Source organism: Pristiophorus japonicus, chromosome 16 (assembly GCF_044704955.1).
Source record: "Pristiophorus japonicus isolate sPriJap1 chromosome 16, sPriJap1.hap1, whole genome shotgun sequence".
NCBI classification, from domain to species: domain Eukaryota; kingdom Metazoa; phylum Chordata; class Chondrichthyes; family Pristiophoridae; genus Pristiophorus; species Pristiophorus japonicus.
The window spans coordinates 93,825,625-93,853,070 of NC_091992.1; the positions used below are offsets into that span (position 1 = coordinate 93,825,625).

A 27,446-nucleotide genomic window follows, 5' to 3' on the forward strand; every position below is an offset into this window, starting at 1 on the left:
CCTCTTCCCCCCCTCCCTCCTCTTCCCCCCCCCTCCCTCCTCTTCCCCCCCCTCCCTCCTCTTCCCCCCCCTCCCTCCTCTTCCCCCCCTCCCCTCCTCTTCCCCCCCCTCCCTCCTCTTCCCCCCCTCCCTCCTCTTCCCCCCCCTCCCTCCTCTTCCCCCCCTCCCTCCTCTTCCCCCCTCCCTCCTCTTCCCCCCCTCCCTCCTCTTCCCCCCCCCCCTCCTCTTCCCCCCCCCTCCTCTTCCCCCCCCTCCTCTTCCCCCCCCTCCTCTTCCCCCCCCCTCTTCCCCCCCCCTCCTCTTCCCCCCCCCCTCCTCTTCCCCCCCTCCTCCTCTTCCCCCCCCCTCCTCTTCCCCCCCCCTCCTCTTCCCCCCCCCCTCGCTCCTCTTCCCCCCCCCTCCCTCCCTCCTCTTCCCCCCCTCTCTCCCTCCTCGTCCCCCCCCTCTCTCCATCCTCTTCCCCCCCTCTCTCCCTCCTCTTCCCCCCCCCCTCTCCCTCCTCTTCCCCCCCCTCTCCCTCCTCTTCCCCCCCCTCTCCCTCCTCTTCCCCCCCTCCCTCCTCTTCCCCCCCTCCCTCCCTCCTCTCCTCCCTCTCCCCCTCCCTCCCTCCTCTTCTCCCCCCTCCCTCCCTCCTCTTCTCCCCCCTCCCTCCCTCCTCTTCTCCCCCCTCCCTCCCTCCTCTCCCCCTCCCTCCCTCCTCTTCTCCCCCCTCCCTCCCTCCTCTTCCTCCCCCCCTCCCTCCCTCCCTCCTCTTCCTCCCCCCTCCCTCCCTCCTCTTCCTCCCCCCTCCCTCCCTCCTCTTCCTCCCCCCTCCCTCCCTCCTCTTCCTCCCCCCTCCCCCTCCCTCCCTCCTCCCCCCTCCCCCTCCCTCCCTCCTCTTCCTCCCCCCTCCCTCCCTCCCTCTCCTCCCCCCTCCCTCCCTCCTCTTCCTCCCCCCTCCCTCCCTCCCTCCTCTTCCTCCCCCCCTCCCTCCTCTTCCTCCCCCTCCCTCCCTCCTCTTCCTCCCCCCTCCCTCGCTCCTCTTCCTCCCCCTCCCTCGCTCCTCTTCCTCCCCCCTCCCTCGCTCCTCTTCCTCCCCCCTCCCTTCCTCCTCTTCCTCCCCCCTCCCCCTCCCTCCCTCCTCCCCCTCCCCCTCCCTCCCTCCCTCCTCTTCCTCCCCCCTCCCTCCCTCCTCTTCCTCCCCCCTCCCTCCCTCCTCTTCCTCCCCCCTCCCTCCCTCCTCTTCCTCCCCCCTCCCTCCCTCCTCTTCCTCCCCCCTCCCTCCCTCCTCTTCCTCCCCCCTCCCTCCCTCCTCTTCCTCCCCCCTCCCTCCCTCCTCTTCCTCCCCCTCCCTCCCTCCCCCCTCCCTCCCTCCTCCCTCCCTCCTCCCTCCCTCCTCTTCCTCCCTCCCTCCCTCCCTCCTCTTCCTCCCCCCTCCCTCCCTCCTCCTCTTCCTCCCCCCTCCCTCCCTCCTCTTCCTCCCCCCTCCCTCCCTCCTCTTCCTCCCCCCTCCCTCCCTCCTCTTCCTCCCCCCTTCCTCCCTCCCTCCTCTTCCCCCCCCTAAGGGTTTTGATAGTGTGGACAGGGCGAACCTGTTTCCACTGAAAGGAACTAGAAGATGCAGATTTAAGCTATTTGGCAGAAGTTCCAGAGGTGACCGGAGGAAACATATTTTTACGTAGCGAGTTATTGCGATCTGAAAGTGCAGTTGAAGCAGATTCTACAGTAACTTTCAAAAGGGAATTGGATATATACTTGAAAGGGAAACATTTGCTGGGCTATGGGGAAAGAGCAGGAGAGAGGAACTAATTGGATAGATTTTTCAAATGGCACAGGCACGATGGGCGAATGGTCTCCTTCTGTGCTCTGATTCTATGAGAGACAAACTATCTAGAAGATGCAGACTGGTTATATTATTTGAATATCAGCCAGGAGACAGGCTTTCTAAGTGATAGTCGTCGAGATGATAATCTAAATGCTGATCTAAATTACTGATCCTTTGAATGACAATAGGACTTTTAAATATAGATTTGAATCAGACATTCAGTGGTTTCTGTTGTGGTCAGATGTCAAAAGGAAACTAACCGTCAGAAGGCTGCTATTCAAAACTTGTATGCATAAGTATTAGAAATAATTTAAATCACTTAATTGCCTGCCGTTATCTGATTAATCTCGAATTGAGCCTACTTCAGCAGTGACGCAAACACTGACATATTATGAGTCAGCTGCCGTGGGATTCTTGGTTGTGTCATGTTTGCACCCATGAGTATGCTCACAGGTTTGTAGAGATGTTGAGTTGGGAGTGGCTTAGCCAGTCACAAGACATTCAGAAGACTCAATAAAACCCCAACCAGTTGGGTTCAGAGGATGCATGATGAGGCAGCTGGTTGTGAGCCTGGTGGATGAACTGGTAATGTGTAGTGTGATCGTTTAACCTTTCCTAATAAACCAACTAGTTCTTAATAGCAATGTGTTGCTATGAATTCTTAAGCAAAGAACCCATGAAGCAAATACATTGTAGGTTCCTCGCTTTACATTGTCTGTTTCATATTTGGAGGCCAAGATGGGCTCCATGGGGTTAATGGTCACGTAGGCCTCAATATTAAACCCCCAAAATGGGTGGGAGGGGGTTGGGGATTTAAAAAGTGAAATGTGCAGGACATGAATGCAACCCACCGCGCAAATGCCGCCGCCATTTTTATGCATATTGGGGAATCAGTGTGTCCTGCTGTGAAGAGACAGGATGTTTATTAACATATTTAAACTGGGCTTCTACAATGCAATTTGGGAGCCTGATTTGAAGTTAACTGCTGCTGCATGGGTTTCCCAGGGGTTTGGAAACACGGCAGTCAAAGGTAGGTGAGAACTGCCAGCTAACCAAGATAAGTGGCTGTTTCGACACTCTTTGTGGGCCAGGAAGAGCAGAAGTGCTCTCCTCAATAGGCTCTTAAAAAAGCCTTCGGCCTCCCCCCAACCCTTCAACCTCAATCTCCAGCCTACCCCCAACTCTCCCGATCACAGGCCTCTCTTTTACCCACTCCTCCGTCCAATTGCCAAATTACCACGCCCCCTGTCCGATTGCTGACCTCCCCCACCCATCCGATGCTGACCTCCTCACCTTCCCAATTGCCGACCAGCCACCCCCCTTTTCCCGATTTCCAATCTTCTGTCACCCCACCCCACCCCAGATTGCCAGGGACCGTCCCACAGTGATGATAGGTCAGGAGTTCCAGAATTTTGACCCAGCGACGATGAAGAAATAGGAGTAGGCCACCTGGCCCCTCAAGCCTGCTCCGCCATTTAATAAGATCCAAGAGATTGGGGGAGGGGGGAGAGATTTGATTGGGGGAGGGGGGAGAGATTTGATTGGGGGAGGGGGGAGAGATTTGATTGGGGGAGGGGGGAGAGGAGAGTTTTGATTGGGCGGGGGGAGGGGGGAGAGCTTTGATTGGGCGGGGGGAGGAGGAGGAGGAGCGTCAATCCGTCCGTCCATCCGTACATCCATCCGTACATACATCCATACATACATACATGTGGCCTAAATGGCCAAAACAGGTGTAGATGGCTGGTAACGCCCCCTTTTGAAAAAAACTAAACTAAACTAAAAATAATCCTAACTAACTCACTTACACTGGCACAAATTGAATGGGCAAAATGGGGATTTTTAAGATATTCCAGAACAATCAAGTTGCTCCACTCCTGGACAATTTTGAGCCCTTTATTATTATCTTAGTCGTTCTTTGCTGGCTTTTAAAAGTTTCCCAATCCTCTGGCCTCCCACTAGTCTTGGCCACATTGTATGTCCTTGTTTTCAATTTGATACCATCCCTTATTTCCTCAGTTAGCCACAGATGGTTATCCCTTCTCTTACAGTTTTTCCTTCTCATTGACATATATTTTTGTTGCGTTATGAAATATCTCCTTAAATGTCTGCCACTTCATATCAACCGTTTCATACTTTAATCTATTTTCCCAGTCCAATTTAGCCAACTCTGCGCTCATACCTTTGTAGTCTCCTTTATTAAGCTTAGGATACTGGTTTAAGAACTAACTTTCTCACCCTCTAACTCTATTTGAAATTCAACCATGTTATGATCACTCATTACTAGAGGATCCTTTATTACAAAATCGTTTATTAATCCTGCCTCATTACACAGTACTAGATCTAAGATAGCCTGCTCCCTGGTTGGTTCTGCAATGTACTGTTCAAGTAAACTATCCCAGATAGACTTTATGAACTCTTCCTCAAGGCTACCCTGGCCAATTTGCTTTGTCCAATCAATATAAAGGTTAAAATCGCCCATAATTATTGCCATTCCTTTTTTACAAGCTTCCATTATTTCTTGATTTATACTCCATCCAACAGTGTAGCTACTGTTAGGGGGCCTTTCGACTATGCCCACCAGCGACTTTTCCCCCTTATTATTCCTTATTTTCATCCAAACTGATTCAACATCTTGATCTTCTGAGCCAAATCATTTCTCACTAACGCATTGATCTCATCTTTTATTTACAGTGCTACCCCACCTCCTTTTTCTTTCTGTCTGTGCTTCCGAATTGTCAAATACCCCTGAATATTTAGTTCCCAGTCCTGGTCACCTTGCAACCACGTCTCTGTAATGGCTATCAGATCACACCCATTTGTATCTATTTGTGCAGTCAACTCATCTATTTTGTTACGAATGCTACGTACATTCAGATAAAGAGCTTTTAAATTTTTTTTTACCATTTTTTCCTGCTTTGACCCCACTTTCTGATTCACTATGTTTATACATTCTGTCCCTTCCTGGCATGCTCTGGTTTTCATTTCCTCCAGTGTTATCCTGCTCTATTGCCTTCTCCTTATTTTTTGACTTTTTAAATATTGCTTACCTGAACCCTCCCCCCCACTAATTAGTTTAAAGCCCTCTCTATAGCCTTAGTTAGTTGATTCGCCAGGAATCTAGTCCCAGCACGGTCTAAGTGAGCCTATCCGAACGGAACAGCTCCATCTTACCCCAGTACTGGTGCCAGTGTCCCAGTTCTCCCACACCAGTCTTTGAGCCACGTGTTTAACTCTTTGATCTTATTTACCCTATGCAAATTAGCTTGTGGCTCAGGTAATAATCCAGAGATTATTACCTTTGTGGTTCTGCTTTTTAATTTGGCCTCTAGCTACTCATACTCCCTCAATAGAACTTCTTTCTTTGTCCTATCTATGTTGTTGGTACCCACGTGGACCACGACAACTGGATCTTCTCCCTCCCATTCCAAGTTCCTTTCTAGCCCTGAGGAGATGTCCTTAACCTTGGCACTGGGCAGGCAACACAACCTTTGGGACTCACGCTGTCGGGAGTAAGAGCCTCAAATCTGTTGGACAAGAGCAAGGGCTGAGGCTCCTCTATCACTCCATCCTGAGCCCCCATACCTTCCTCACTCGTAGTCACACCCTCCTGTCCCTGACCAAGGATCGAATTTGAATTAATTACTCTAATTGGTGTGACTAGCTCCTGAATCGCAGTGTCCAGGTAACTCTCCCCTTCCCTGATGTGTCGTAGTGTCTGCAGCTCGGAACGGCCAGGATGATGTGTGTCTTGGAGGGAAACTTGGAGGTGGTGGTGTTCACATGCGTCTGCTGCCCTTTTACTTCTTGGCGGATGAGGCCGCGGATTTGGGAGGTGTTGCCGAAGAAGCCTTGGCGAGTTGCTATAGTGCAAGTTGTATGTGGTATACACTGCAGACAAGGTGCGCCGGTGGAAGAAGCAGTGAATGTTTAAGGTGGTGGATAGGGTGCCGATCAAGCGGGCTGCTTAGTCCTGGAAGGTTTCAAGCTCGAGTGTTGTTGGAGCTGCACTCATCAAGGCAAGTGGAGAGTATTCCATAACACTCCTGACTTGTGCCTTGTAGATGGTGGAAAAACTTTGGGAAGTCAGGAGGTGAGTCACTCACTGCAGAATACCCAGCCTCTGACCTGCTCTTATAACCACAGTATGTATGTGGCTGTTTCAGTTAAGGTTCTGGCCAATAGTGATCCTAGGATGTTGGTGGGGGAATTATACGATCGTAATGCCATTAAATATCACGGGGAGGTGGTTAGAATTTCTTTTGTTAGCGATAGCTATTGTCTGGCATTTGTGTGGTGCGAATGTTATTTGCCACTTATCAGCCCAAGCCTGAATGTTGTCCAGGTCTTGCTACATGTGGGCACAGGCTGTTTCATTATCTGAGGGATTGTGAATGGCACTGAACATATGAACATAAGAAATAGGGGCAGGAGTAGGCTATTTGGCCACTCGAGCTTGCTCCACCATTCAATTAGGTCATGGTTAATATTTTAACTCAACTCCTCTTGCCTACACTATTACCATATCCCTTGATTCCCTTAATATCCAAAAATCTATCGATCTCTGTCTTGAATATACTCAATGACTGAGCTTCCATAGCCTTCTGGGGTAGAGAATTCCAAAGATTCACTGTAATCTGAGTGAAGAAATTTCACCTCATCTCAGTCCTAAATGGCTGACCCCTTATTCTGAGACTGTGATCCCTGGTTTTTGACTCCCCAGCCAGGTGAAACATCCTCCCTGCATCTACCCTGTCAAACCCTGTAAGAATGTTGTATGGTTGAATTGAGATCACCACTCATTCTTGTAAATTCTAGGGAATTTGGACCTGGTCTACTCAATCTCTCTTCATAGGATAATCCCCCCATCCCTAGAATCAGTCTGGTGAACCTTTGTTGCACTGCCTCTATGGCAAATATATCCTTTCTTGGGTAAGGAGACAAAAGCCCCCCCCCCCCCCCCCCCCCGTGCACAATACTCCAGGTGTACTCTCACCAGCGCCCTATATAATTGCAGTGAGACGTCGTTACTCTTATACTCAAATCCTCTTGTAATAAAGGCTATCATACCATTTGCTCTTAATTACTTGCAGTACCTGCATGTTAACTTTCAGTGATTTGTGTACATGGACACCCAGGTCCCTCTGAACACCAACATTTCCCAATCTCTCACCATTTAAAAAATACTGTTTTTCTATTTTTCCTACCAAAGTGGATAACTTCACATTGCTTCACATTATAATCTATTTGCCATATTTTTGCCCACTCACTTAGCCTGTCTATATCCCTTTGAAGCCCCTTTGCATCCTCTTCACAACTTACATTCCCACCTAGCTTTGTATCATCAGCAAACTTGGATATATTACATTTGGTCCCCTCATCCAGATCATTGATATAGATTGTGAATATCTGGGGCCCAAGCACTGATCCTTGCGGTATCCCACTAGTTACAGCTTGACAACCTGAAAATGACCCGTTTATTCTTACTCTCTGTTTTCTGTCCGTGAACCAATCCTCAATCCATGCTAGCATATTACCCCCAATCCCATGAGCCCTAATATTGTTTAATAACCTCTTGTGTGGCACCTTATCGAATGCATTCTGAAAATCCAAATCCACCACATCCACTGGTTCCCCCTTATCTATTCTGTTAGTTACAACCTCAAAAAACTCTTAAAAGATTTGTCAAACATGATTTCCCTTTCAGAAATCTGTGCTGACTCTTCCCAATCTTATTATTTTCTAAGTGCCCTGTTACCACGTCCTTAATAATAGATTCTCGCATTTACCCTACTACTGATGTCAGGCTAACTGGTCTGTAGTTCTCTGTTTTCTATCTCGCTCCTTTTTTAACTAATGGGGTTACATTTGCTACCTTCCAATCCGCAGGAACCGTTCTAGAATATATGGCATTTTGGAAGATGACAACTAATACATCCACTATTTCTATAACTACCTCTTTCAAAACCCTCGGATGTAGCCTATCAGGTCTCGAAGATTTATCAACTTTCAGTCCCATTAATTCTCCAGTACCATTTTTTTTTTACTAATACTAATTTTTTTCAGTTCCTCATTCTCGCTAGCCCCTTGGTTCTCCACTATTTCCAGCAAGTTTTTTTGCATCTTCTTCCGTGAAGGCAGACGCAAAGTATTTGTTTAATTTCTCTGCCATTTCCTAATTCCCCAATATAATTTCTCCTGTCTCAGCCTGTAAGGGACCTACATTTACTTTCATTAATCTTTTCCTTTTCACATACCTGTATGAAGCTTTTACAGTCTGTTTTTATGTCTAGCTAGTTTATTCTCGTATTCTAAAGTCCCCCCAATCCTCAGGCTTACTGCTCTTGTTGGCAACATTATAAGCCTCTTCCTTTGATCTAATACTATATCTAACTTCTCATGTTAGCCACGGTTGAACCACTTTTCCTGTGGTGTTTTTTTGCGTTAAAGCAATGTATATTTGTGGTAAATTATGTATAAATTTTTTTTACTGCTATCCATTGCTTGTCTACCGTCATACCTTTTAATGTAGTTTCCCATTCTACCTTAGCCAACTCGCCCTTCATACCTACATAGTTTGCTTTGTTTAGATTTAAGACCCTAGTTTTGGATTTAACTAAATCACTTTTATACTCAATATAAAATTCTATCATATTATGGTTACTCTTCCCTTCAGGCCCCTTTACTACAAAAGGTTATTAATTAACCTTTTCTCATTGCACAATACAATACTAGATCTAAAATAGCCTGTTCCGAGTTGGTTCCTCCATATACTGATCCAGGAAACTATCTTGTTTCCTTTCCATGAAATTGTCCTCTACATTATTACTGCAAATTTGGTTTGCCCAGTGTATATGTAGATTAAAGTCTCCCATGATTACTGTATTACCCTTATTGCATGCGTTTTCTATTCTTCCCTGATGTCACCTTCATCGCTGATGCCTTATTACATTTGTTACTTTTTCTGTCCACTCTGCATATTTTTACCCAAAACTCAACTGTGCTCCAGAGCCTTGACATTTCTCTTGCTGTTTTAACATTTACTCTTTCCTGAAACCTCCAACCCCCACCCATCATTAGTTTAAAGCTCTGTCTACTGCCCTAGTTATTTGCCAGAACATTGGTTCCAGCCCAGTTTAAGTGGAGCCCGTCCCAACGGAACAGCTCCCTCTTTCCCCAGTACTGGTGCCAGTCCCCCATGAACTGAAACTCTTTCCTCGCACACCATTCTTCGAGCCACACATTTAAACCTCTAATCTGTTTGTATCTATGCCAATTTGCACGTGGCTCAGTTAACAATCCAGAGATTATTAGCTTTGAGGTCTGCTTTTTAATTTGGATCCTAGCTCCTCAAACTCCCTCAGCAGAACCTCATTCCTGGTTCAACCTGTGTCATTGGTTCCTATGTGGATCACGACAACTGGATCCTCCTCCTCCCACTCTTTCCAACCACGAGGAGATATCCTTTACCCTGGCAACACAACCTTTGGAACTCCCTGTCACAGCTGCAAAGAACAGTATCTATCCCCCTGACTATATTGTCACCTACTACTACTACTACATTCCTTTTTACTCCCCCCAATTGAATGGCCTCCTGTAGCATGGTGCCGTGGTCAGTTTTCACATCCTCCCTGCTGTCCTTGTTCTCATCCCTACAGGCAGCAAGTACTTCATACGTGTTAGGCAAGGTCAAGGATTGAGGCTCCTCCATCACTACATCCTGGGGACCCCATACTTGCCCCACTTGCAGTCACACCCTCCTGTCCCAGACTGTTGATGAACTCTAAAGTACGACTTAACCTAAGGGGTGTGACTACCTCCTGGAACAAAGTGTCCAGCTAACTCTCCTGCTCCCTAATGCCCTGCAATATCTGCACCTCATACTCCAGCTCAATAATTCTGAGCCGAAGTTCATCAAGCTGCAGATGTGGTTGCTCGGGATCGCGTGCTATCTACAAATTCCCACGTGCTGCAGTTATGGCACACCACCTGCCCTGCCTTGTCTATCTAGCCTTTATTTATTTGATTAGTTAATTAATTATTTTCTATTCTGCCGCTGCTTTACTTAATAGACTATTACTACTTTATAGAAACTTAAAACTAGATGTATCTAATTCAAGTTATTAATATATATTATTAACAGTTACTAATTTAATATAGTATTAACAGCTACTACTCTGCTAGATCCTGCTTTATCCCTAACCAGCTATTTAAATCCGGCCCCTAACTTTAATTAAAAAAAATGGTGTGACCTTTACCAATCAATCAGTTATCACCAATCCTGTGATGTCACTCCTGGATTTTTTTCTTTTTTTTCTTCTCTCGCGCCGTCGGCGCTGTTTAAATCTCCTCAGTCGCTCCCATGGTGCTCTGTGCTCTGCCGATTCTGCTGCCGCTGTTTAAATCTCCTCAGTCGCTCCCATGGTGCTCTGTGCTCTGCCGATTCTGCTGCCACTGTTTAAATCTGCTCAGTCGCTCCCATGTTGCTCTGTGCTCTGCCGATTCTGCTGCCGCTGTTTAAATCCCCTCAAGCCGCTCCTGTGGTGTTCTGCTCTCACTCTGTAATCATCAGCGAAGAGCCCCACTTCTGACCTTGTGATGGAGGGAAGTTCATTGATGAAGCAACTGAAGATGAGGAATACCTGCAGCGATGTCCTGGGGCTGAGATGATTGGCCTTCAACAACCACAACCATCTTCCTTTGTGCTAGGTATGACTCCAGCCAGTGGAGAGGTTTCCCCTGATTCCCATAGCCTTCAATTTTACTAAGGCTGCTTGAACAAATGCTACACTTGATCAAATGCTGCCTTGATGTCAAGGGCAGTCACTCTCGACTCTGGAATTCAGTTCTTTAATCCGTGTTTGGACCAAGGGTGTAATGAGGTCTGGAGCAGCATGGTCCTGGTGGAACCTAAACTGAGCATTGGTGAGCAGGTTATTGGTGAGTAAGTGCCGCTTGATAGCACTGTTGACAACACCTTGCTTCACTTTGCTGATGATTGGGAGTGGACTGATGGGGCGGTAATTGGCCAGATTGTATTTGTCCTGCGTTTTGTGGACAGGACATACCTGGACAATTTCCACTTTGTCGGGTAGATATCAGTGTTGTCGATGTATTGGAGCAGCTTGGCTAGAGGCACGGCTAGTTCTGGGGCACAAATCTTCAGCACGACAGCCGGGATTTTGTCGGGGCTCACAGCCTTTGCTGTATCCAGTGCGATCAGACGATTCTTGATCACATGGAGTGAATCGAATTGGCTGAAGAATTTCTGTGATGGTGGGGACCTCAGGAGGAGGCCGAGCTGGCTCATCCACTCGGCACTTCTGGCTAAAGATGATTGCAAATGTTCAGCCTTGTCTTTTGCTGGACTCCGCCATTATTGCGGATGGAAATATTCATAGATCCACCTCCCCTCATTTGTTGTTTAATTGTCCACCACCATTCACGACTGGTTGTGGCAGAACTACAGAGCTTTGATCTGATCCATCGCTTATCTCTGTCTGTGGCATGCTGCTCCTGCTGTTTAGCATGCATTTAGTCCTGGGTTGTAGCATCACCAGGCTGGCGCATCATTTTTATGTATGTCTAGTGCTGCTCCTGGCATGATCTTCTGTATTCCTCATTGAACCAGGGTTGGTCCCCTGGTTTGATAGTAATGGTAGAGTGAAGAAAAGACAGGCCATGAGGTTACAGATTAAGGTGGAATACAATTCTGCTGCTGCTGGTGGCCCACAGCGCCTCAGGAATGCCCAGTTTTGAACTGCTCGATCTGAATCTACCCCATTTAGCACAGCAGTAGTGTCATACAACACGATTGAGGGTGTCCTCAGTGTGAAGATGGGACTGTGTGCTGGTCACTCCAGTGCTCTCATGGACAGATGGATCTGTGACAGGTAGATTAGTGAGGACGGGGTCATGTAGGTTTTACCCCTCATGTTGGTTCCCCCACCACCTGCCGCAGGCCCAGTCCGATAGCTATGTTCTTCAGGACTTGGCCAGCTGTTAATGAGCCCCTGATGTTATTAAGGCCCTGCCGTTGAGATCAGCAGGGCCTCTGCGTTCCCGGCCTTGCCGGGTTTTTTGGCCTCACCCACACCCCGTAAATATTGGGGCCATAGTGTTTCATCTTGCAGTCGATCATAAAACTAATAAATAAGAACTCTCTCATTATTTTGGAACACTATGTATGGTGAATGCAGTTATTGTATTACTGCTTATATGCTGTGTTTTCCTGATTATCTGTAATAGTTCAATTTGAATTAGTAAGAATGCTACTACCAATCCCAGCTGTTCTGCTTGTGGAAACTGCCCTTTTGCTGTGAATACAATTTGAAAGTGCTAGACTAAAGCCTGGATCATAACAATTGGTGACAATTAGAGAGGATTAATTCTCAATTCAAGGCCAGCAAAGCTGTTTAAAGCTTGAATTCGTGAAGCAAGCAATAATGATGATGCGCATTAGATCTCAAAGACAAGAACAGAGAGTGGAATAAGAATTGGTTAATCTAACAGTGGAGGAAAGCCTGTGCCGTTATAAAGCTGGAATGCATAGACCAGGAATAGAGGAGAAACTGGATATGGATCAAAGGTGGGTAAATGGAGTTAAGGGATACATAAGCCATGACCTAACTGACTGGCAAAATAGGCACAAGGGGCTGAACGGCTTACTCGTTTTCCTATGTTTAAACACTCCTTAAAACCCACCTCTTTAAGCAAGCTTTCAGTCACCCTCCCTAATAGCTCTTTATTTTGTTTGGTATCCATTTTTAAAATGTATTATCTGCAAAGCACCTTGGGATTTTTTTCTATGTTTAAGGCACTATGCAAATTTAAGTTGTTGAATTTGACACAGTACATCTGTTAATTTCAGTAAATGGGCAACAGGCAGAATGCTGTTATCTAATGCTGGTAGACCCATATCTGGTATCGGTGATCAGTTTCTGGAGGGCAGGAGTGTCACATTCATGTATTTGTGCATTTACTGGAGGATCATTTGGGGATTGCAAACCAATGCAAGATCAGCCAGCTGACTGTGTTGGATGCTGAATTCATTGTTCAGGGATGGGGGCTTCATCAACCTGAACAAGATCAGGATGGCAGTCTGTCCGGATGCAAGGTACCTGCTGCATTAACTCTGAGGCAATGGAGGCATGCAAAGAGGTAGTAACTCTCCCCCAGTGAGTAACTTGGTCCAGTGGAGTCTAGATTGGGTGAGCCAAACAGGACTGGTAACCCTACAAAGGGTTTGCGTGGAGGCAGTTGGACAGCACTTGAACAATTTGCTTGAAGAACCAGCACACACAATCTCTTGCCAGCCAAGAATTGCCCTCGTCCCTTGCAACATAGTGTATTATGGAGTGCGGAAAGCATAACATGCTCGGAAATCATAATGTCATGTGGAGCCTTTTAAGTGGAAAGATTTGTTGACATTTTCTGAGAAGTTAACCTTACCTGAAGAGGTTCTCAGAAGTATGTCGTAAGAGGCATCAGTGAGTATATCTTGAAAGGTTTGGGAGGGGGGAGTTATCTGACTAAATCTTATTATTGAATCAGTTTAAATTTTGCTTGTTAACTGTACGTCAGAAATAAAGTATTTTATTCGAAGAGAAGTAGACATACACTTGCTGTAAAAATGAGAAGGTTGATCATGAGGCGCATCACATCTGAGCCCAATGTCAGCACATGCACACTTTTTGCCAGGGCATTGATGCCAGAAGTAGCAGTTCTGCTACCAGCATTCTGAAATCAGCAAAGAAAGCACTGGCCATGGAACAAAATGATTGAGAAACAGATCACTTTATGAACATTTGCACTACATAGTTGACAATGTGAAATGTACTCGGATAGATAAAAAAAAATACGTCCATATCCAGAAATGCACGTGTTAAGCTATGCCCAGAAGCACTTCTGTGTAGAAATATTGAGGAATTTACTAACCAGTGTTTCGAATGACTTGTACACAATTAGGAGACGCTTACTGACTTCTTCTGGGTATTGGTTTTTCAAATATTGTGCGGTTTGTTTTCTAGGTGTGGTTTTTCAACAATGTTTCAAACATAGTTATCACTAATCATTAATGTTATTCTTTGGTGTGAGGGGGCTAGGGCAGGATCATTATTATAAAGTTTTGCCTTGCATTACAGTGTGATTTCATTGCCCAAAAATACTTCGTTTCGGATCAATTTCACAAGATAGACATTGAAGCAATATCTTTTCATTCTGTCCATAAATTTCTTTTTTAAAAACAATCTGTGTAAAAAAAAAAAGGCTTGCATTTATATAGCGCCTTTCACAACCTCAGGACATCCCAAAGTGCTTTGCTGCCAATGAAATACTTTTGAAGTGCCGCCTTCGCCTCTTTGGCAGTCCCCTGGAGTCGAGGATGACTTGCTTCCATACTAAAATGAGTTTTAAGGTGACTGATGAGACCAATGCGGGATCTACAGTCCCTGTTATAGGTGGGGTAGATGGTGGTTGGAGGGACAGGTGGGTGAAGTGCTTGATTTGTCGTATGCTCCTTCCGCTGTTTGTGTTTGGCTTCCGCTTGCTCCCGTCGAAGAGACTCAAAATGTTCGGCGCCTTCTCGGAATCTTGTCCTCCACTTTGAGCAGTTTTGGGCCAGGGATTCCCAAGAGTTGGTGGGGATATTAGATTTTTTCAAGGAGGCTTGAGGGTATCCTTGAAGCGTTTTCTCTGCCCTCCTGGGACTCGCTTGCCGTGACGTAGCTCAGAGTAGAGTGCTTGTTTCGGGAGTCTAGTATCGGTCATGGGGACAATGTGGCCTATCCATCAGAGTTGATCGAGCATGGTCAATACCTCGATGCTGGGGATGTTGACCTGAGAGAGAACGCTGACATTGGTGCAGGATTTTGCGGAGGCAATGTTGGTGGTACTTCTCCAATGCTTTCAGGTGCCTACTGTACATAGTTCATGTCTCTGAAGCATAAAGGAGGGCAGGTATCACTACTGCTCTGTAGACCATGAGCTTGGTGCCGGGTTTGAGATCCTGGTCTTCGAACACGCTTTTCCTCAGGCAGCCGAAGGCTGCACTGGCACACTGAAAGTGGTGTTGGACTTCGTCATCGATATCTGTCCTTGCTAATAGTAGGCTCCCAAGATTATGGGAAGTGGTCCACATTGTCCAAGGTCTTGTCATGGGTCTTGATGACTGGGGAGCAGTACTGTGTGATGGGGGCAGTTTAGTAGAGAAGCTTTGTCTTCTGGACGTTTAATGTAAGGTCCAGACTCTCGTATGCTTCAGTGAAGATGTCAACGATGGTTTGGAGTTCGGCCTCCAAATGTGCACAAAGGCAAGCGTCGTCTGTATACTGTAATTCAATGACAGAGGGTGGAACAACCTTGGATCTGGACTGAAGGCGACGGAGGTTGAACAATTTCCTGCTTGTCCTGTAGATTAATTCCACTCCAGCGGGGAGCTTGTTAAAGGTGAGATGAAGCATTGCAGCGAGGAAGATTGAGAAGAGCATTGGTGCGATGACACTGCCTTGCTTGACCCTAGTCTGCACTTGTATTGGGTCTGTGGTGGATCCGTTGATAAGAATCACGGCTTGCATGTCATCGTGAAGCAGGAGGAGGATGGTGACAAATTTTGAGGACAGCGGAATTTAAGAAGGACACTCCATAATCCCTCATGATTGACAGAGTCGCAGGCCTTTGTGAGGTCAAAGAAAGCCATGTATAGAGGTTCGTGCAGCTCCCTACATTTTTCTTGGATTTGTCGCGCGGTGAAGATCATGTCCATTGTGCCCCTTGGTGGGCGGAATCCGCATTGCGACTCTGGGAGGAGCTCTTCAGCCAGTGGAAGGAGATGATTGAGGAGGAATCTTGTGATGATATTCCCTGTGACAGACAGCATTTAGTCAAAGTGTTTCTTAAATTAGGCTCAATAATATTTATGTCATGCTACAAAGCAGGTTTGGAAATACTGTTTACAGAAAGAAAGAGCTTGCATTTATAATTGTGCCTTGCATTTATTTAGGGCTTCGTGGCAAATGAATTACTTGGAAATAAAGGCACCATTTTTATGTGGGCACAGGCCATACCAAATTAACACACAGTAAGGTCCCACAAACAGAAAATGAAATGAATGACCAGTGACTCTGTTTTGGTAATGTTAATTGAGGGATATGGGAGGCCAATTTTCGCCACCATTGGGCACTGTTTTTTTTGTTGCCCGGCGATTTTTTTTTTGGAGTATCGGTATTTTGAAATTTTACACAAAGTTTTGACGCCGGCGCCGACTGTCAGCGACAGATTTTTGGGTGCCAGATATTTTGGCGTTGGTCTGCGTTTAAAAGGGATTCCGTGCCATTTATGCCAGTTTCCCCAAAAACGATTTTTTTCAAAATGGCACAGAGTGACCTTGGGTACCATTCTTAAAAAAAACAACACTATCTTAACTTAAGCAAATTGGCACTCAGGCCCGCTGCAATCCCAGGCCGCATGGCCTCCCCGCTCTCAGCCCGCTGCAAAATATAACTTCACTCCTCGCAGGGCGATGGGAATTGGTAGGATAAATATTATCAGCACAGGCTTGGAGCTGGTGCTTAGAGAAATTGTTATAGTTTCAATTCAGATACCTGGATTGAAGTAAAAACGCGTGTGAGTGTGTGTGTGTGTGTGTGTGTGTGTGTGTGGGCGGTGGTGAGCTTCCACAAAAGCTCCCCTGCCTGTGTGAAGAAACCTCTGTTTCTTCCATAATTCTCCCAATTATGTGTCACTGCATCGATTTTGTGTTAGCAGAATGGGAGATGGGTGATTCCTTGGCGCTGAACCCCGTGTTCAGTTTATGTAGGGTCACTACGAAATTGCCCCCTCACATCCTGGCATCAGACTTAAACCTATAAGCTAAAACATTCTTATTCACTCACTCCTGGTTAATGAAAAAGAAATCCTGGCCTTCCTGGTCAGTTTTTGGACAGTTATTCTGGTGAAAGCACGAAAAAAAAATCCTCGTCTAATTCCCTGGAGGGAGAGAATTGTTCTGGTTGCTGCGTGTTATGTTCCAGTGTATTTCTGATCTTTTTTTCCAGCGTATGCGCAGAGATTTTCCAGCGCACACTACAAGCTCCGCCCCCAGAATTGTCCTCGGGTAGTGCGGTGCTAAAAATAACTTTTGCTTTGTGGAAACTACTGTTTTTTTGGGGGGGCACAAACAGGAGGGGAAAAAACGTACGTTATCGTATGTGGGCACCAAAAATCAGGAAGGTGGAAAATAGGGGCCATGTTTTGGCCAAACTACTCCAGAACTCCCTGTTCATCTTTAAATAGTGTCAAGGGATTCTCGGTGTTCAGCCAAACGGGCAGGTGGGTCCTTGGTTTTAACGTCTCATCCGAAAGATGGCACCTCCAAATAATGCAGCACTGCCTCAGTACTGCACTGAAATGCCAGACCAGATTATGTACTGAAGTCCTTGAAGCAGTTTGAAACCACAGGCGAGCATGCTACTACTGAGTCAAACTCATGCTTGAAGGAGATAACTGCATGTGCCTTTCTACCATAACCTTCTAGCTAGTTCCAATCACTGACTTCAATGCTAAACAGATTCTCTATTTCACCCAAAGTTATGTCTATAAGATTAGTTGGCATGAGACAATTTTTGTATACTTCATTTAGTGAATTAAACTACTACATTCTTCAAAATGTTTTTTTTTTACATTTGCACCGTTGAGAGAAGTAAAAAGGATGTTAACATTTGAATTGAGATTTATCTAATTATCTTCTACCCTATTTTAGGATAGGAAGAGTGACTGGAAGACTACCAAAAGAGCTTGCAGATGATGTTGTTGTGTCTGTGCTTGAATGCTTCAGGTAATGATTTATTCTTTTGGTTACATTTTCCAGTTTTGTTTTGGTCCCATATTAGGTGACATAACATGGTGCAGTGGAGTAAACTGTATAACAACTTGTATCTCAGAAGTTTGACCCTGTATTTTATTGGGAAAACTGAAAGGAGTTTAAAACTTGTACTGGAGCGGTATTGGGCAAGCCAGAAATTTACTCATGCTAACAACCCTGATTGAGTAAGTGATGATTAACGCTTCTTTTGAACATTTGGAGCTGGAGATAGTTTCTTTAAGAAAATAATTCCTTAGGTAGAAACAGTATATTTAACCTTAATACTGATATTCTATGCAGACATGTAGAATTAATATCCAGTCATTTTTATTTGTATGAAGAGGATAGCAATTCGATGATTTATATTTGTATTGAATCCGCTTTACTAATTTTTAACTGATAATTTTAAGCCATCATCTGCCTTACAACTGTGCATTAACATTTGTCCCATTTTAACTTTCTGGCCCTTGTACCCTCGACTTTGGCTGCGGGGAAACAGATGACACTCCCCATATTGGTTGAGTTCACCAGTATTACCCTATGGTTAGCTCGTATAAGATGTTGAAGTGTGATCTAAAGCAGACCCTAAACTAATTTCTGTCCCTTCCCCTCCCCAAATCAATAGTTCATTTGCTTCACCTCAGTACTATGCTTGGTAACATGCCAGTGCTTGGCAGCTCCCAAATTGGGGAGTAGTCCGTGTGTAAATGGGTTATGAAGCTCATACATTATCCTGGGTATCGGTTAATGCATTGCACCACAGGTGTTATAATTTTGGGGCTTGGTTATTTATTTTGTCAAGTGTACATTTTCCCCACACATACATATGTTTGAAGTACGAGACGTTATTTGCTATAATTGACTGTAGATTTATTAGTGTGACGAGCAATAATTGGTTTCCCCAAAACCAGTTGCCTTGGACCCATGCCACCTTTCATCACACCTAGAAATTAAACAAAAGATTAAATGGCTGGAGGCGTCAATAACATTTCTACAAGAAACCCGCCGAACTGGAAATGAATACCTAAAGCCAAAAGAAAAATGGGTTGGGCAGATTTGTAGTGCTTTATATTCTTCTGAGAAGCAAGTGGTGGCAATAACTGTTGGTAATAATGCTTTCTTTCAGGCTTGGTAAACTGACATGAACAAGAGCGAAGGTGTACTTCTAATTGGTGATTAGGCATCAGTTGTAAAGGGTCTCAATCAAGTGTAACTAACATTTTTCTTCAGAACACTTTTTCTCATTGCTGTTATGTTTTTGAGCAGGAAGGGTGGTAGGCAAAGAGACAATATATATTCTGTGACTTGCAGTTCACCAGCCATTAAGTTCTGTTTGTAATCTTGCAGGCTCGTGGGCAGTGCTTGTACAGATATATGGCTGAAATTAATATTCAAACTACAGTTAATCTACATTACTTTTGTTGGAAATTCCTATCTTTATTTTCATTGGTTATGTTAACAGAGCTATTGAAACCTCATACATTTCTGTACTCAACAGTCTCCACTGGATGGGCAGGAAATCTCCATCTTTCCCATAAAAGCTGGGGAATAATCAAAAACTCACTAAAGCTCTGAGTGTAGAAACCTAGGCCGGAATTTTCTTTGCCTCAGTGGATCCAGGGTGGGCGATGTCGGTGACAGGTCGTGGCCCCACTGCTGTGGCTGTATCCCGCTCTGGAAAATGAATTTACATTGATGGGGCTTGTTAAATCCACCCAGCGCGTTTCCTGGCCCAATTAGAAGAAGTGGGTCTGATGACGTCATTCATAACGCTTCATCAGCCGGTTTCCTTAAAGGGACCCCAGCCAACTTTCCTTTGACATTTGTACTGGATAGATTTTTGGCATCTAAGGGAATAAAGGGATATGGAAATCGGGCGGAAAAGTGGAATTGAGGTCGATGATCAGCCATGACCTTATTGAATGGCGGAGCAGGCTCAAGGGGCTGTCGGGCCTACTCCTGCTATTTCTTAGGTCTTATGTCTTATTGAAGTGCTGCAAACACTGAGAATCACTGCGCAGAGGTGCAGGACTGCACCCAGGTTCCCCCATGACTTCCTCCATATGCTTATAGAGAGAGTCACACATGTAGGGAGCTCCTTTTCCCTTTCAATGGGTGGAAGAGACCTCCCCAGGAGAACAAAACAGCATGGTTGCACATTGCACAGGAGGGCACAAGCAGGAATATGGTCACGGGGACCTCGGTGCAGTGGCATTTCAATTACCTCATTAAATCACGAAATGTTAGTACAAAGCCACATTCAACCTCATCCTGCTGTGCCTCTCATCACATCCCCATCACTCTGCCTTCCTTACCCTACATCTGCACATCCTTACTCTCACCATCTTACCTGGCACCTTCACCCATCCCTCTCTATCTACATTATAACATCCCCATCTCACTAGCCACCCCTCACACTTGCCCTCATCCTAGTGCAATCATACCAACTAATAACACAAGGATAGCCACGTGTGTTTTATGCAATGTTCATGTAAAGTTTCTGTTAATGTGTTATCAAACATTGAAACCTTTATTTTCAACATTTTGCGTCCTTGGACAGATTCTGTGCACTTTTGGAAGTGGCTTAGTGGGTTTCAGTCAATAGTGAGACATAACAGTACCCCCTGCAATGGTGATGAGTGTGAAAGGATTGGCTTGGACATTGTAGGGTTGCTTTAAGGTTTTTGGGCTGGGGTAGTGCCAACCTTACGCATCATGTGGCAGCCAAGTGAAGTAAATCTGGCAATAGTGAGGCCATCCCTGGCCTCCTGGGCAGCAGTGTGGTCGGGTGCTGATGCCCTGTGTCCTGTGCAGCATCAGATGATTGCGGCGAAGGTTGATGGAGTTATTGGTGCTGCTGGTGTGCCTGGTGTTGGGGCTGATCATGATCGGATTCTGAAGACCAAGGTGAGATGGTATACAGGGCACCCATGTTGATGGGATAGTTAGCAGGTGAAGTAGAGCTGACAGAAGTATTCTGTTAATGGTGAGAGAGTTCTTCCAATGAGGTGAGAGTGGATGAAGAGTGGAAAGTGGAATGCCTGCAGAGTCTCTGCTGGAAATGAACTGAGAAACAGCTTGTGGCTGAGGAAAGTGATGATCTGCCAAGTGGGAGCTTTTACTGTATATTTGAAGCTGTCAGGTAATCAGCAGTTTCAATGGCCACTGAACTCCCGCCTCAGGTTCACAGACGTGGACCCTATGGCCGAGTTAAAGTAAAAAGGTAAGGTTAAAAGCATTAATAAGGGTCTATTAACTACCTAATAATTGGTTTAATTGGGTTGCCCAAAAATCAAATCTCCTACCGATTCCACCCGCTGACCCATCCGGAAAATCCCCCCCCCCCCCCCCCCCCCAGTGCTTACCACTTAGCAAAGATCTGTTGTTATTCACCACATCATTCTTGACACAATGTTTGTGCGTCTTTAGTATTGAAATGCCTTCTCCAACTGATCTGCAGGAAAAATTATAATATTTTGATTTTCTGGTCAAATTTCCTCCTATGCAATGTTATTACACAATATAAATTATTTTGCAGATGGTATGATGTACACCAACTTTGTTACTGAGCTGTAAATGTTTTCCATTTATTGTAAATCAAGATGTTGACACAGTTCTGGCAGCTCTGTTGATGTAGGATTGTTGTCAAGCATCAGTGTTGAAATTATCCTTTTGACATGATTACAGAGAGCAATAATGAAATTAAACTTATTTTTTCAAAAAAGATCACTTTTATATGCAGACCATCATAAAATTCAGAAATTGGAAAGGGCTATTTGTCCCATTAAAGCATTAAAATTATAGTTTGAATAATTACTGTTTCACCCACCAGCTTGTTTGGTGGAATATTCCAAATATTTGTCACTTGAGTAAAGAAATGTTCCCTGATATCTGTTCTAGATGTACTTCTCATTAATTTCCATTTATGTCTTATAGTCCTAAACACTTGAAAACTTTGAAATAATAATGTGGATTTATTTACCATAACTCTTTAACTACTCCATTTAACAGTGTATATGTTTCACTAAGATTTCTCCCTTAACTGTCATCATTCCAAACTGTAATGCTTGGGCTTTTGTATATTTCCTCTTGGCTAATCCACGATACGGACCATTTTATTGCTCTTCTCTGTACTTTTCTAGTGCAAGTATATCTTCCTCAATTATACAAATGCTATTATTTAGGCTAACTGATAATAAATTACATTTATATTACATATATATATATACATTGTTACAGTTTTCAGGAAACTGATACAGCTTGGCATGGTGGATGTCTTGCCCTAGCTGAATTGGGCAGAAGAGGATTGTTACTACCTTCTCGGCTCCCTGATGGTATGTAACAGCAGCAGCACAGCCATTTCATACTGTCTTGACCGTTAATATGCAATACTTGGGTGTATGAAATAATATCTTCATTTAACTCTTTCTTTTGCTTGTGTTTATTAAAATGCCTTTAATGTATCTCATTAATTGAATTTTTAAAACAGTTCATTTAAACTAATACTTGTCTGTAACCCATTATACTTTTTACAATGTTTGACTCTGTTCCAATTTTCCCTCTGATTTTCCTCCTGTGAGACTTCACCTCTCCTTTAAGCAGTGACTCATCCTGTGGTATGGTTCCATGGCTGCTGGTAGCCCTTTAGTATCTTACCAAAGTAGCTATTCTACATAGTAACTCTGGTAAGCAATTCAACAGTGGCGTCCCAATCTTGCCTTTCCAAAGATTTATACCTGGAAACTTTACTGGGGGTGGGCGGTGGTGGGGAAAGGTCATAACAGTGATCAGCAGCTGGAAGTTGTGACCAGTTTTTCCCTTTCGAACCCATGCATGACGAGACATAGAAACATAGAAACAAGGTGCAGGAGTAGGCCATTCGGCCCTTCTAGCCTGCACCGCCATTCAATGAGTTCATGGCTGAACATGCAACTTCAGTACCCCATTCCTGCTTTCTCACCAACCCCTTGATTCCCCTAGTAGTAAGGACTTCATCTAACTCCTTTTTGAATATATTTAGTGAATTGGCCTCAACAACTTTCTGTGGTAGAGAATTTACCAATTCTAGTGGTCCAACCATTTTACCTCAGATTAGCTAACTCAGCAGATCTGGAATCCAAACCTTAAACATTTCTGGCAGTATGATTTACTATCACATCAGGTGATATATTTGCCATCTCTTTACACAATTGTTCTTCAATACAATAACTGCAGAACAACACATTCATGTGTGCTTTGTTTTAACTTGTGAGTGAAAGTTTTTATTCAACAAAAAACAAATTGCTTGTTTGTCTATGGCCCACTGACAAAATCTAATTCTCAGAAATCATACATTTTAATGCTACGTACCACAATTTTGCGGTACATATACATTGTTAATGATGGAGAAAAACTGAAATTCTCCCACTTTATGTTAAAAGGAATTTGGGCCCTTGGAGGGGAAAAAACATGTCAGTTGGAAAATTATTAGGTAATATTTACAAAAAATGGCTGAATATTTTTTTCAAAATTCCCTAGAAGTTAGATAATTACTGCAGATAGTGTGCATGCATAAGAACATAAGAACATAAAAATTAGGCCATCTAGCCTCTCGAGCCTGCTCCACCATTCAAAAAGATCATGGCTGATCTGGCCGTGGACTCAGCTCCACTGACCCGCCCGCTCCCCGTAACCCTTAATTCCCTTATTGGTTAAAAATCTATCTATCTGTGATTTTAATACATTCAATGAGCTAGCCTCAACTGCTTCCTTGGGCAGAGAATTCCACAGATTCACAACCTTCTGGGAGAAGAAATTCCTTCTCAACTCGGTTTTAAGTTGGCTCCCCCGTATTTTGAGGCTGTGCCCCCTAGTTCTAGTCTCCCCGACCAGTGGAAACAACCTCTCTGCCTCTATCTTGTCTATCCCTTTCATCATTTTAAATGTTTCTATAAGATCACCCCTCATCCTTCTGAACTCCAACAAGTAAAGACCCAATCTACTCAATCTATCATCATAAGGTAACCCCCTCATCTCCGGAATCAGCCTAGTGAATCATCTCTGTACCCCCTCCAAGGCTAGTATATCCTTCCAGAAAGAGTGCGCATGTGATTTGCTGATAACATTCATCTTTGTCACTCTGAACCAACTTCAACAAAATGGGCCCAAGTTTCGGCCTCAGTTGCTCCTGATTTTTTGGAGCAACTGGTGTAGAACGGAGTATCTTAGAAATTCTAATTCTCGGCATTTAGTTTGCTCCAGTTCTAGTCAGTTGGAACAGTTTCACTTTGGAACAGAATTTTTTTTTCAAAAGGGGGCGTGTCCGGCCACTTAAGCCTGTTTTCAAAGTTTCGGCAGTGAAAACTTACTCCATACTAACTTAGAATGGAGTAAGTGAAGATTTTTGTACGTTCGAAAAAACCTTGTCTACACTTTAGAAAATCAGGCGTAGGTTACAAATTAGGCGTAGGGAATGGGGGGGGGGGGGTTTAAAGGGAAGCTTACGTACATTAAACACTTCAGTTTTACAAATAAAGAGCCATCATCAATAATAAATGATAAATACATCAATAAATCAACCAATAAATCAATCAAAAAAAATAATAAAAAATAAACATTTTTTAAAAATCAATAAATAAAACATTTTCTACTTACCGACTGCAGCACCGGGAGTCCTTCATCAGCGTGCTGGGACGGTCCCCCCAGTGTGTCTCTGTCAGTGTCTCTATCTGTCTGTCTGTCTGTCTGTGTGTCTCTCACTCTCTGTCTGTCAGTGTCTGTGTTTCTAACAGCGAGGGGGGGGGGGAGGGGAGGGGGGATGGGGGGGGAGGAAGGGAAGGGGAGGGGGGGGATGGAGGGGAGGAAGGGGAGGGGAGGGGGGAATGGGGATGAGGGGAGGGAAGGAGAGAGCATGTGGGGAGGGAGGGAGGGAAGGAGAGAAGATGTAGGGAGGGAGGGAAGGAGAGAGGAGGGAGGGAGGGAGGGGGGATGGAGGGAAGGAGAGGGGGGGGAAGGGAGAGAAGGAGGCTGAATGGCCGGGCCCAAGACGGGCTAGATTTACAGGTAGGTGGTGTTGGGTCTCGGTGGGGGGGGTGGGGCGGGGTCGCGAAGGTCCGGGGGGTGGGGGCGGGGTCGCGGAGGTCCGGTGGGGGGTGGGGAAGAGAGAGAGAGAGTCGCGGAGGTCCAGGGGGTGGTGGTAGAGAGCGTCGCGGAGGTCGGGTCGCAGGGGGGGGGGGGAGCAGGAATCGAGTCGGGTCGGGAGGAAGCAGGAGCTGGGCATGGGAGGAGCCTTATTCACGCAGCCCCAGTGAGGCCATTCGGCCAGGGTTAGGGGCTGCGTGCTTCGGGCCCCTCCCACACAGTTTTGGGCGCCTGGAGCTACTGCACATGCGCGCACACTGTAGCGCGCATGTGCAGAGTTCCCGGCACTGTTTTCGGCGCAGGGACCTGGCTCCGCCCCCAACAACTTATGCTACGCTGCGCCCGGCTGCAGAAGACCTGCAAGGAGCCGGAGAATAGGGAAGTTTTTTTTAGGCGCACTTTCTGGCGCGAGAAACGAGCGTCCAGGTCCGGACTGCGCCGTTTTAGGCGCATCCCGAAACTTGGGCCCAATATGTGGATCTACTTGTCTTTAGCTTCTCATTCGCTCTCCTCTCTAAGATCTCGCCAAGATTGGGAAACCCTTGTGCAAGGCCACTGTTTAATTATCTTAACTAAGACTGATAGCACCCATAATGACTCACTTTGATAAATGAAATTTTGTCGTGTTCAATTTGTATATAATTTCATTTTCTTGCTTGTCTGGAACAATTTAAATGAACAAAATGCTATTAAAATATGTTGGTTGTCATTCTGAGGTTAGAACTTGAACATGCAAGTTGTACATTGCCCTGTTTGCTTAAATTAATCCTGCTGTGTGAGAGGAAACAACAGGCATCAGTGGACTGGTTCTAGTCAAACTTGCTTCACTTTATTTTATTATCCATGCAGCAAAATGAGGGCTTAGGATATCAGAAACTTTCGCTTGCAGGATTCTCAGAAACAGTAATGTGAATTAAGAACCACATACAAAGGTTTTTTTTTGTGTCTCGGCATAATCTTTTGGTGGAATTAAAATGGGGGAATCATTCTGTTATGTAAAGCAGGTATTATTTTGTCTTATCACATTATCATTTTGAAATACAATTTATTTTTATCTTCCAGCTGAGTTTGTGATTTTTTTTTAAAATCCCTATTGTCATGTATGCTCAACATGTATGCCTTAAATTTTTATACCCCCTTGGCCACGTGCTGATTACTCATAGTCCATCTCTTAGGTTTTTATCTCCACTGTTAGGTCATATGGCAGAGTACTTACACTTTAACGAGCAGTTCCAACTGCTTTTTTGTTTTCTCCCCCATAGTTCCTAGGATGTGTTTTCCTCTGTGTGCTTTGGATGTTTTAGGAATGCAGGAGTAGGTCATTCAGTCACTTGAGCCTGTTCCGCCATTCAATGAGAACAAGGTTGATCTGTATCCTAACTCCACTTACTTGCATTGAAATAGTCACATTTAGTCTGGTAATAGCTCATTAATACTGAAGCTCAATTGGACCTTTTCTGGTCTTGTAACGACTGAATTTGCACTGCGCCTTTTCCTTTGTTTTAGTATCCTTCCCATAGTGTCCTGAACAAATTCAACATTATCATGGTTTTATATTCTGTGCCTCGAGATACAAAACCAAGGATTCTGTTTGTATTCTCTATGGCCTTATGTAATTGTGCTGCCATCTATTAATCTGTATATCTAAAAATACCTGACTATAAAATGATTTCTAGACAACTGTGCACATGCAATGTTGTTTTTGTGTAGCTGACGAAACTTTGAAGTTCACCACGCGATGTAAACAGGGCAGGTTCCAGAGCACCATGACAACCAGTGGTTAAAAAATAGAAACCTAATTTTCACTAAAGTAATAAGGTAACTTTCAAAAAATGTTTTACTTTGAAGTATAATTTTCATATCAATTAGCTATGGATTTTGTAGATCAGCAAGATTGGGTGTACTATGTGAGCGAAATTTAGTATAGAGTAGGATACAGACAGCTGAGTTCTGATCTGGCTATAGTTTGTGGAGGATGGGAGTGCAGTAAAGAGATCATTCGTGAAATCAAGTGTAATGAGAATGGACAAAGAGGTTTAGTGACAGCAAAGCTGAGGGTAATTCATGTTGAAGGTGGGTAATATTACAGTGGTGAAAGTAATCAGCCTTGATGATGGAAATATTTTGTGGTTTGAAGCTCAGCTGTGGTTGAACAGAACGCCAAAGTTTTGCACATTCTGGTTTGACATGAGCAGGGGGCTGGGGAGGGGATGGAGTCGGTAAAAAGAGTGCGGAGTTTATGACCAGGTCAGTAAATGATGGCTTCTGTTTTCTCGATGTTCAATGGGTGTAGATTTTGATATCCATAACTTGATGTCAGACAGGCAGTCTGATCGCACAGTGGTGGTTATAGTGTCATGGAAAGTGGTGAAGAGCTACCGCTGGGTGTTAGTAGTATACATACTTCAACCTCCAGCGCGAGCTGCTCCAAGATTGTGACGTTTTTAACATGGGCGACTGGGTGACGTCATCAAAACCCTGGTTGCCGTTTTGGAGCGTGGGCAAGAACATCGGCGGGGCCCAGGTACAGAGGAGTGGGAAGGTCGGGGTGGATGAGTGGTGAGTGTTTGTGGCGAGATGCGGTGAATGTCCATGGCGGAGGAATGGTGAGAGATCGTGGTGGAGGTGCGACAGATGAGGGTCAGGGGCAGCACGGGCCAGCCCACA

General features: G+C 44.9%; 1 protein-coding gene across 1 annotated transcript in view; it reads left to right on the forward strand.

Moving 5' to 3' along the window:
* The window catches only part of tbcd (tubulin folding cofactor D), a 400,428-nt gene that overhangs the window by 101,376 nt on the left and 271,606 nt on the right, over positions 1-27,446 (forward strand). The window contains exons 12-13 of the mRNA XM_070857568.1: positions 17,559-17,633; positions 21,900-21,994. Of these exons, the coding sequence (XP_070713669.1) occupies positions 17,559-17,633; positions 21,900-21,994 (170 nt within the window). The remainder of the gene's footprint in view (positions 1-17,558; positions 17,634-21,899; positions 21,995-27,446) is intronic.